This window comes from Xyrauchen texanus, chromosome 23 (assembly GCF_025860055.1).
Source record: "Xyrauchen texanus isolate HMW12.3.18 chromosome 23, RBS_HiC_50CHRs, whole genome shotgun sequence".
In the NCBI taxonomy this organism is placed as follows: Eukaryota; Metazoa; Chordata; class Actinopteri; order Cypriniformes; family Catostomidae; genus Xyrauchen; species Xyrauchen texanus.
Genome location: NC_068298.1, coordinates 35,881,597 through 35,893,990, shown reverse-complemented (window position 1 = coordinate 35,893,990; position 12,394 = coordinate 35,881,597). Strand labels below are relative to the sequence as shown.

Here is a 12,394-nt window from a genome sequence, read left to right as displayed (position 1 = left end):
GTCATGATGTAGTGCCTTAGTATCTCTATGCACAAGCTCCCTCATAAGCAAGAAAGGCTAGATGATAGAATTTATGGGGCAAGTCTTTCACATGTAAGTTGTCTTGATCTTTGCAAATAGGGCAGAATGTAACAAAATCAAGATTAGGGATGTGCAAAACTACCAATATTTATTATTGACTAGTCAGTCGGTTGTTTGAACAACTAGTAGACTAATTGGTGTAAGGATAATAATGTATAATTTGGCTCCGTTATGTTCACATGACCCAGATCAGATACATTTCAGAGTGATATACGGATGCTAAGAGGGGATATTCCGCTACATATAGGCTAAATAATGATTACATCTTATTGCACAAAACTATAATAGTAAGAGGAGTAAGAAATAAGAAAGGCTACAATACAGAATGGCACAAAACTGCTTCTTCAAATCTTGAACGCAGAATGATGCAATTCAATATAACCGCTGTGCTTCAGGGTGATCTTCGCTGCACATTTAAAAGTGCAGAACTGAAAGGCAATGCTGCAGGTACACATCTAGTTCACTACATCAAGCAGTTTAAACCTTTTTTACTGTAATTATTTAAACCTATGGTATTTAAGTTTTAAATTTTTATGGTACCATATAGTGGTTATTTGTGAAAAAAAGGGGTTTCAAGTTTATATTGATCTATTTAAAATGGCAACGGACTTGTGCGAAAAGTGACTCTTATGTTGAGATAAATTTCAGCTTATTTTAATAAAGTAAAAGTAACAGTAATGATTATATTGATACTGATGAGTATTTTCTGAATATAAGCAACTTGTGCTTGGTTAAAATTTTGTATATTATGTTATTGAACAGGCATTTTGAAATGACATGTATCAAATATGATACATCAGGCTTTTGAGGTATATCTCTCAATCACCATTACATTACATTCATACCCATTACAGAGCTTTGAAAATTCTGACATATACATTTTGTAAGATATATTTAAAGTGTTAACTAATAATTCTGTGTATTTTCATATATGCAGCCTGCTCTGTCATTATAAAGATCTCATTATTTTAAATTAGAAGCTATAATGATGTCATCTTACTATAAGTTCATCAGACCCAGCTTAAAAAGTTTTACAATTTCCCTTTTTTAAATGTCAATATAGAGTTTGGTGCATAAAATACACATGATAAAAACAGTTTATTATAAAATTATATTTATTTATATTGTATGTGATATACTGAATTAAATTGTGAAACATTTGAATCCATATTTATAGACCAAGGAGAGGAGGTTGTCATGTCCAAACTCTCAAACATTTGATATCTCTGAAAAGCCCAAAGAGTCCTCTGATAATACCCCAAGAATTACCACTGTAGCCTTTATGAGCTAAGAGAAACTTGAACAACAAATGTCTTACACAAAAATTAATTGCTGGGCCTCAGGAGCATAATGACCATTAAAGCCTAATGTATCAACTATGATACATAAAAAGTACAATTTATTTTTATAGTTGTCTAATGGTATTAAAAACAGTTTAATGTAAAAAAAAATTATTTGGATTTTCTGACAATGTCAGACAGAATCATCAAAAGACTTTAATCTCTCCAAAGCATCTAATATATACACAAACTTTACTCACAGCAGAGGACTTGACGTCTGACAGTGATCGTCTTGTAGTGTATTGTTGATGCGGCGCTTTGATGGCTGAAACAGCAGCAGTGCATACATGGATTAAACTTAAAGAATTAAAGAGACGACAGCTACTTTACTGTGCTGATTATTATTCACTTTTAAGCACAGAAAGCTATAATCATGCACAAACGCTCTCTAAGGAGTTGCGTCTTTCAGTTAACTTGAGAATTGCGTCACCCATTAAAACATCACCACTAAAAAATATGAATGCTAGATGTCGACCCTACTAATCGACTAGTCAGTTGTTGGACGACTAGTCACTTATTCGACCACCGTTGAACAGCCCTAATCACGATCGATTGTTTAAATATTATATGTAAATATTATTTAATAATTTACTGTCTCACTGTAGTAGACATCTCAGGTCTTATTTTGACTGATTCATTGGTGCATGTTGTTCAAAACTTTCATTGAACATGCTCTCCTTCGAAACAGCTTTCTCTTTGGCTACAAGGGCTTTTGCTTAACATTATCCAATACTAATTTAGGCATTGTTATAAGCTAATGTTGTAGGTAATGCAGCCTTTCTAAAATCTCAGTTAATACAGTAATTTAATGCTTCTCAAGGGTGAACTTTACCTTCAGCCTTCACGTTCCGGTCATAAAGCGTCCTCAAAATGGGTTACTATCAACTGAAGTACTGTACATCACATCACAGAAGTAAAATGGGTTGCAAATGCCATTTTATGTTGACTAAATTGTGTAAGTAAATCATGATAGTCTCCGTCTTAACTGGCCAGTAATAGAAATGCTGCAGGAATTCTCTCTCTCTCTCTCTTTAGGCCTAGATTTACGATCAAATTAATGTTCCTTTGGGAAAGATTTTCTAGAGTACTTGATTGACTTGAGTACTTGAAGCTGTCTGATACTTTGTCACTTTTTATGACAAATTTCAGCTCAGTGGCATATTAATACATTCATCTTGATCTGAACCACTGTGCTCTTAACAGATTATGTTCTAAATGAAAAGAAACTACACAAGTTTTTCTGCCTCCATTCTCAATCTCTGAAATGGAGGAATGATATCGCCCGACATCATCATTTCAATTTAATTCTACATTTCTCCCCTGATCTTCCTAATCTCTTGATTTATGCCTCATACTTCCTTTCATGGTCTGTCTACACTTACCTTTATTATGATGGTTTAAGTGTCTGTTTTCTCTTTTTCCTCTGTGCAGGGTCCACTCGGTCTGGATGGAAGACCTGTGAGTACTCCACAGCCTTAAAGTGACAAGTTAAAGATGTGTAGTGATATGAGTGCGTGTAGACATAGAGGTTGAAAACTTTACATTGATCAGAGTCTTTTTAATGTCAAATAACTGATATTTTGAAAGCAAATGCTTGTCAGTGCATGTCATAATCAGCAATATGAACACAACGTGCATATTGGTTGTACTTATACATTTAATAACTAATTTAATTGGTCTGATTGTGGAAGTATATATGTGTGAATTTTAGACTTTTATAATATTTACTGTACAAGATGTGAGTATTTTTATGTATTTCATAGTATTATATATTTTTAGAATATTTAAAGAAATGTTTCGGGTTCAATACAAGTTAAGCTCAACAACAGTGTTTGTGGCATAATATTGATTACCACAAAAATGTATTTCAGCTCATACCAGCAAAAAAAAAAAAAACTAAAATCAGGGCTCCAGTGAGGCACTTATAATGGAAGTGAATAGGACACATTTTTAACATTAAAATGCTTACATTTTCAAAATGGTCAATTCCTGACATAAACAATATGCATGTAAACATGATTTTAGTGTGATAAAATAACTAACTGTTTTTCTGTGTAAAGTTAAAGCCAATTTTACAACTTCATTACCATGATGATGCAATGTCAACAACCCCTAAAACCCTGTAAAAATGACTGTAAAAAGGCCGATTTAAACAACTTTACAGCTCAAATAATAAATGAGCTTTAACAGATGAATTAATGCAAGTGCTTTTATAAAATTATTTAATTTTAAAATTAAAACCTCCATTCACTTCCATTGTAAGTGCCTCACTGTAACCTTGTGTCACGAGGAGGAGGGCGTGGCCAGGCCATGATCTGAATTACGGCCGGCTCTGAATTAGCTGATCAGTGGGAGAGCGAGATAAGGGGCAGCTGGAGACGCCGGTTCAAGAGAGACGCACGTGGCCGCGTTGCTTGTGTGTCGGTGTTATGTTTTATGTTGTTTTAAGTTCATTTATATCATTAAACATTGTTTACTGTTCAGCCGGTTCCTGCCTCCTCCTTTCCCATCCTTTAACTGTTAGAGTGGTGCCGAAACCAAGGAAGGAGTTGGGATGCACTGTTGCAGAGTTCCAGGGGAGAACCCGCGGCTATCTGCCTGGGGACAGAGGGCTCGCAGCTGGCCGCCGAGAATCAGAGGAACCGTGGCCATTGGCCGAGAAGTGGAGGAGCGGTTCCGTCTGCCAGGGGCCAGAGGACTCGCTGCTGTCCACCGGGGGAGGTGCAAGCAGGCGTCTGCCAGAGGACGGAGGAGCAGTAGAGGACCAAGCGCAGCACGTCCGGGAGCCAGCGAGCAAGTTCTTCTCTCTCTCCTCTCTCTCTCTGTGTGTCTCAGCTCGACCTCTCCCCACACCTACCCTCGTCTCTCCCCCAGGTTCATAGGACGCGGAATTGCCGGATGGGCAGCATGAGATGGGGGGGTTAGTCAGACCGGTGGCGCCCCGGCCTGAATCGGGTGGGGGAGGAGTGTGGTGAGGAGGAGGGCTTGGCCAAGCCGTGATGGAGCAAGGCTGGCACTGATCAGCAGGAGAGCGAGATAAGGGGCAGCTGGAGATGCCGGTTCAAGAGAGAGAGATGCATGTAGCCGCGTTGCATGTGTGTCTGTGTCCTTATGTTTCCTTAAGTTAATTTATATCATTAAAGTTTATGTTGACTCTTCAGCTGGTTCCCACCTCCTCCTTGCCCATTCTTTAACTGTTACACCTTGATTTTTGCTTTTTTTTTATTGCAAAGGAGGGACGAGTCAAAATACATTTTTGTGGTAATCAACATTATGCTACAAATGCTGTTGATTGAGCTTAAATTGTATTGAACCTGGAACATTCCTTTAAACATTGACCTTTTTTTTTACCAAAATGACCACAAATCTTGTTGATTGCTGATTTTTTTGTTTATTTACAGGGCCCTCCTGGACCTAAAGGAAGCCAGGTAAATACAGTTTCAAATCTGTTCTTTTCAGTTAATGTTTTTTTTTGTCAGATAAGAGACTGATGTTTACCTGCTTCTTAGGTTTACAGAAGGTGAAGCTCTTACACACATCTGGAAGTGGTTAGTTCATACTGTGAAAATGAGAAACAATGGTTTTATTCTGGCATGGCATCATGGGGATTAATCTCCTATATGTCTTCAGTTGTCATGCCATTTATAACCTTAGATATAGGCTCACACACATCACAAAGTGCCATTCACCATGTACGTCCATCCACAAATGAGATGGAAATAATCGATTACACACCTAAAAGAGAATTCATCATTCTTAACTTGTTTTCATCCAGATATCAATGCCTAGGGAAGCTCATTTGTCCAATGTCACCTAAACCACTTAATCATCGAGGACTTTTGAAAGTCCACCTCCAAAAATAATTAAATGAATTCAGTCATAGATCTTCTTCAGGTGTGGCCTGATTTGGGCATTATAAGAAGCATATACGTAACTGACGTGCATTTTGCCAAATTACTTTGGCTTGACTGTGGCTTGTCTTACAGTATGTATCACTGCAGTTTTCTGGTGAAATGAACACTAGAGGCACAACACAACCAGGACTTACATTATATTCATGTTCACACAAATCACAAGTAAAGTTGTGGTTCTCATCTGTGCTTTTCTGTCACAATTGGCAAGGTTTATGTTTAAGGTCAGGGAGGTAGGATTTGTTCATTCAAAACTTGATAGAGAATTAACCTTAACTTCATCTGTTTGGGGAAAATTGTTATCACATTTATAGCGTCACACAGTGGAAATTTCACCTCAGAACTGCTGCAATAAGAAAGGGACTCGTGAGGAACCACGTAATATCATTTTGCGTTAAAAAATAGATTTGAACAAAAATCAGGAATTGGCCATTTTGGCTTGTGGTGTGAACATAGTCATAGAATCTGACTCTCCACTTTCAATTCAACTCAAGCAATTTCACCCAAACAATTTTTTAAATGACTACATTTACATGCACTTAAAGGAACGGTTTATTCCAGGGTGTTTGCAGAAAGCGGCATTCTGGAGCGTCATGTAAACAAGAAAGCTGATTTCCTTACGCTGTTTAAGGGATTAAGAGAAAGCGGTTTTACACACCCAGGTTTCTCCTAGAGAACTGGATTTATTGTGGTGTAAAAACATAAGCAGCGTTCGCACAGGTTTTGAAGAGTGAGCATGTACATTAACAGACTGGATAACAAACGTCATACGATAGAGTCCAACGACAAGTCAACATAGTGGAAAGAACTCAACATTTCTGGGAGTACTTTGGGGAAAAGTACATACACTATAAACTATGCCCATTCATACACACCATTGTAAAATATCGACTGTCCTCGTGTTTGCAAATGTGCCTGTACATTGGGGGAACCAATGGGGAGTTTTACAAGAGAGGGAAAATCCTCTATTGCAGTGCAAATCCCCTGCAGCTCATGATATAAACAAACACAGCAACAACTCTGGAATGTCTCGAAATAAAACGAAGCAACAGAGAATAAAATAGCAAAGTCTTCCTTGGATCCAATGTTGGTTATTTACACAAGCATTGTGAGGAAATGATGTTGCTGTGGAGAGAGCGGCTTACTGACCAAGCCACATGTATACACAGCTCATGTAATCCCAAACACCTGCTGCAGCCTTAGGCAGCATTCTTGCAATAGTGGCTTTCTGGTGTCGATGTAAACGTGTTCCATCAGTTGTATTTCCATCATATTCACAGACATTTGATCATGTCATTTGCAAGTTGTTATTAACATTACATCTGTATCTAGTGCAGATGTAATGAGGTTCCGCCTCTATATTTAGCTAAAAAAGAGATGACGTTAGAAAATCTCTAAGATGAGGTACATGTGAACGTTAGATGACATCAAGACACCAGCGCCTCAAGTGATTGGTCTCAGTGAATGAATTATAAATGGTTCATTTGGTTCTTGGACATGTTTTTGAAATGTACTCTGATCTTTGCGATTTCCTTAGAACATTGTCATGTCAATTTTAAATTTTTTGACAATCTGTCTAATCAACGCACCCAACTCGTTTATTTCCAGGGCCTGCCAGGATCAAAAGGAGATAAGGTACTTATATTTGTCAATATTTTACACACACACACACACACACACACACACACACACACACACACACACACACACACACACACACACACACACACACAGAGAACAGAAGATTCGCAGTAAGCAGATGTTTTCAGGTTTTTAAAAACAGCTCCCATATTTCATTTGCATTGGCTGGCCTAACATGTTTTAGAGCAGGTCAGCCATCAAATTAGAGCAACAATTATCCTGTGGTAAATGAAGGCAGACTTGGAATACTCCTTTGCCTGATTCCAGTGAAAAAACACAACAAAACAAAAACGTGTAGCCTTAAGATCACTTTTCTCCCAGTTTAATGTAGCTTGTTTTCAGTAATTAGAGTAGAACAGTAATTAGTATCTGCTCTGCTTTCATTTATCTGCCCTCTTGTTGTGAATGTGAGAAATCAGTGAATGTTGACAGGAAACAGTGTTTAAATTGCTAATTGATCTTGTTAGTGGGTCAGACATGTTTCAGTTATATCTAAAACAATCACGCAGAACATTATGCTTTACTGTAAACCAAACAATGTGGTGCTAATTTTATTTCTTGTTTGTGTCTGTTTAAGGGTGACCAGGGAGACACTGGGCCAAGGGTGAGTGCCTTCATATTTGTGTCGCTCTGAATCCATATATCCCATTATAATCAGAACAGGATGTCACATGTGTCTGAATGGACGTTAAGTTATTATGCATCATTAGTGATTTCTGTTGCGCTTTCTCACAAACAAATACGAACACTATCAAACAGTCAGTTTTCTCACATAATGAATAAAAAAACAACAGCAATGAAGGAATGAGGAGAGTTTTACACACAAAGAAATGGTGTGTGAGGGACTTCACGTGCAAGCTGACTTGAGCATGCGAGCATGTGCTATACTTTTGGGCCCAAAATTGATGAAAGTGGCCCCAGAAGTTTGCTAATTCTGAACAAACGTCCTTTTGGCGATGCCCTCAAAAAGAAAAACAGTACATAGACTAAATAATGTCTTTATTTTCTTCAAAGAATTTCAAAAGTTGTATTTTAGGGTTGTGGTTAGTCTGTCGTAAATATAATTAGTGTCATTTAAGAACAATAGAAGTGGGAAGCCCCCATTTAGATAGCTAGCTGTTTGTGTGTGTGTGTGTGTGTGTGTGTGTGTGTGTGTGAGCGTGTATTTATCACATTGTGGGGAACAAATGTCCCTGTAAGGATAGTAAAACCCAAAAATGTTGACATTGTGGGGACATTTTGTCGGTCCCCATGAGGAAAACAGCTTATAATTCATACTAAATGATGTTTTTTGAAAATGTAAAAATGCAGAAAGTTTTCTGTGAGGGTTAGGTTTAGGGGTAGGGTTAGGTTTAGGGGATTGAATATATAGTTTGTACAGTATAAAAACCATTATGTCTATGGAAAGTCCCCATAAAACATGGAAACCCAACGTGTGTGTGTGGGGGGTGTGTGAGTAAGGCAAGCAGTATGGGAAACCTCAGCCATCCCTCAGATCATCACATTCCGGCTAACTGAACCCTCATGCTCACATGAACATGGTGTCTCTTTTACGTTCTCTTTTTCTCTCTCTTTTCTTTCTTCCTTTCCTTTTTGCAACTCTTAGCCCAGTACTTGTCAGCCTATTGAAGCTAACATTACATTTTTTGCTGTTACAGCCATGTTATAGTTGTAGCTCAACTGTTATAGCATGGCATCGCAGTGCCAAATTATTGTGTTTGATTCCCATGGAACACTCAAACTGATATAATCAGTCCTACCAAGATTTTTCTGGATAATTGCATTCCAAAATAATGAAATTTTCTGCATTTCTCAAAAATGTTGATGCAATTTGCAGTGTTTTTTGCTGTTTTGCAGGGAAAATTCACAAAATAATCATTGCATACCTGTGTAATTTGTGTCAATGATGGTATAAGTTCAATTACATGTAAATATTTTAATGCATAATAACTGAATATGCAGTTAGCAAATAAACAAAATTATAAATACACAAAATTACCATACATTTAAGTGGTGAAACCCAAGCTATGGCTAATTAAAGTTCAATGGAGGATGCTTAATTTATTTAATAATAAATTAAATATTCTGCATCTGACAATGCAAGTAAACTTTGGTTAAAATTGTAGACCTACAGTAAAACACTTAACTAAAAACTCCGATAATAGACTTGTTGCAAATTTTACATCACCTGATAGCAATCATTTCATCTGTGATTATTTGAGGTTATGCAATTATTGAGTACTTTAAATTCTTATCACAATTTACTAATTTTAAGCAAATATGTGACATGAACAAGTGTATTTGCGTGACCAATAAATTTAATGCATTGTTGCTTTGGATGTAAAGGTTCGCCAAATGTGTGGATAAAACTGTTTTTACTCAGCCTCATGTACCCATAGAAGAATATCTTGGCTACTCTTCCATATTATGAAAGTAAACAGGGACTGGGGCTCCAAAATGACAAAAAAGTAATGAGACAAGGATAAGGGTGAATAAATAATGACATAATTTTCTGTTTGTTTACATGTAGGTGAATAGCTGAAACTGCTGTACTTTTTATTAGAGAGATAACTGGTCTTGCACTAGAGAGAGAGAGAGAGAGAGAGAGAGAGCGAGAGAATCTGTCTTGATCTACAAAATCTCTTGTAACAGGAATGACACATTTCTCTGCTTTTCAAATGGTGGTTTCCATTACTGCTGTCAGTACAATCATTCTAAACGTGTGGTTTACAGACACAAGCAAACATAAATACCTGTGTGATTGTCAAGATAAATCATTGTTTTTGTCCAGTGCTATTTTAAAGTGGCAAAACTTAAAATGTTTGACTATTTAGTCATTTTTTATTTGGATCTCTGTTATATTTATACAGCCAGACACTGCCTTTTTGGCCTGCTTTTAGAGCAAGTAAAAATTGCAAGTATTGCTTTTAATTTGCGTTACATGGCATGGAGTTTAAATAAACAATTCTGCTAAAAACCAATGAGAACCATTCCACTGCCACAACCTCTTAATCTTGATAAATCTGATTAACTCATGTGTTACGTATAAAATACAGGTGAGTATATAAGTGAGTATTTGTATAACATATGGTATATGTATTTGATTTGATGCCACTTTGAAAGAATTCTGCTATAGAAATGATCTGTACTGTATGTGTAAATATTGTCAATATTCAGTATTGCTGTATATCATTAAACAGTGTTTTTAACAGTGCGTTTAAACATTAAACAGCTCCATTTTAAATGTAATTTCTAAAACCCAGAATTTAGTAAATTCAAGCTTGTAATGCATTGCGAGAACATAAATAGACATAAATCAGCAAGTGAAGCATATCTAGACAAGTGATGCTGGGGAGGAGGAGGGTTTCAGAAAGAAAGCTCATATTTTGCACTGCTGTGAAATCCAGCTTGCCTGCAAACAACTGAGAAAATGCAAATGTTAGACAAAGAGAGAGTACGCAAGTTGATTGTCTAACAAATTACATATCAAAGGACCAATCAGCTGCACAATGCAAGCTGATTGGCTAGTGGATTACATGTTCAAAGGATCTGTGAGCTTCCACCAAGTAGAGTTTCATGACTTAACTTAAAATCATGCATTACATGACATTGCCAAAATGTTGTGGACACACCCTTCTAATTAACAAGTTTTGGCTGGGCCCCTTTATTTACATGCAATGACATTTTAAATAATTGCGTACTTCTTCATGGCTACAGTTTGTGGTGGAAAGGTTTGATAATGATAATATTTTGTGCACAAAGTGCATGCAGCAGTGTCCATTACGGAATGGTTCACTGTGTTTCGTTTGGAAGACCTTGACTGTTTTGAACAAAGTCCAAATTTCAGCCCCATTGGACACTTTTGGGATGAATTAGAACACAGACTGTGAGTCAGGCCCAATCACCCAAAATCAGTGCCAGACCACTTCTGTTAATCAGCCAAGTTGGCACAGTTATTGGCCAATGCTGATCATTTTCAAATCGCTAAATATTGGATAATCGGCTAATGAATCATTAGAAGGGTGTAACTTGGACTGAAGCTGAATCTACCTCTTGTCCTTCTGTATTTATCCACAGCAAAATACTGCAAGTAGCTTCATGTGGTTTGATAGTGAACTAGTATTATCGGACAGTCCAATAGCGAGGAATGCTCTTTCAATGCTCTTTTCAATGACTACTCTGTGTATCTCTGCTCGTCTGTTCAACCTGTTCCTCTCGCAGGGCTCTGGCACTCACGCAGGTCTTCAAAGTAATCAGATTCTTGTTAAGGTGTGTCCCTTCTCTGCTGCCAAGCCTTGATCTCCAAGCAGCTCTGTGCTCCAGAAAGCTGTCTTCCACTCTCACCGCTGAGATGTTGCTCAGTTCTCTTCCCTGTTTCTTCTCTCTTTCTCTAACATAATCTGAGGCTTTCAATTATACTAACTGTGTCCCCTTTGTCTTCTTCTCTTCCAATTGTTATTCTTGGATTTTCCTGTCTCTTTCTGCGGGCGGCTTATGTGTACAGATGGTCTTTCCCCGATATGATCATGGCTACATCTCGGCTGATCAGCCCAGTTTTCAGAGGCGTATGCTGAAGGTAGCATGTGTGCAAGGCATGTGCTCTCTACAGACGCTCCCCTAACACTTACTAAACTTTACTCTTCATCATTTTTAACTCTTTACTGTGGAATATGCTAATCCATGTGTGAAGGATCTGAAAATGGCTTGCAGTGAATAATACTGTGATAAAAATTGTGCCAATATACAAGCATAACAAACTGCAAACAAATAGTAAAAGTAACTGATGGCATGATCCTGTCACACATGATTTGGTTGACAATACTTATGTTTGTGTCACTGCTTTCCTTTGATTGAGTCATTACTTCTACCTCACATGTCTGTATGTTTTTATTAGGGTGATCAAGGTCAGGCTGGCCCACCAGGACCTCCAGGCTCTCCTGGAGCACCCGGTCCAAGAGGGCCCCCAGGGAACACTGGAAAAGATGGTCCCCGTGGCCCACCAGGAGATCCAGTAAGACACTATTTGGTCATTTTACATGCTTTATCTGTTGTGTGTCTCCTAATTTAAAGTCAGCATGAAATCCAAATTGACCATGTTTACCTCTGTGGACTCATGGACTGACAAATAGAAAATTGTTGTAAGGCTTTTGATTTAGCATGTTAATTCAGTACAATTCATAATATAAAATTAACGGGTAAAAAAAACAATACAGTTAGTCATACCATGTTAATAAGTAGTCTTTCTTCACACAGAGCAGTTCAAGCTTGAAGTGACACATTTTTGCAGTACTTTTGGCACTTTTCCACTGTACATTACGGTTCGACTTGACTCTACTCGCTTTAATTTTCTGACCTTGCTTTAGTGCCTCCTCAACGTGGGTGGGATTATAGGCTGATCATCATAGTTGTGCCACCTCTACT

The 12,394-nt window shown here is 37.6% G+C and overlaps 1 protein-coding gene across 1 annotated transcript in view; it reads left to right on the top strand.

The window, feature by feature from the left end:
• LOC127663366 (collagen alpha-1(XXIII) chain-like) overlaps nt 1–12,394 on the top strand; it is a 198,138-nt gene that overhangs the window by 161,790 nt on the left and 23,954 nt on the right. The window contains exons 6-11 of the mRNA XM_052154919.1: nt 2,853–2,879; nt 4,823–4,849; nt 6,941–6,967; nt 7,551–7,577; nt 11,478–11,549; nt 11,868–11,984. Of these exons, the coding sequence (XP_052010879.1) occupies nt 2,853–2,879; nt 4,823–4,849; nt 6,941–6,967; nt 7,551–7,577; nt 11,478–11,549; nt 11,868–11,984 (297 nt within the window). The remainder of the gene's footprint in view (nt 1–2,852; nt 2,880–4,822; nt 4,850–6,940; nt 6,968–7,550; nt 7,578–11,477; nt 11,550–11,867; nt 11,985–12,394) is intronic.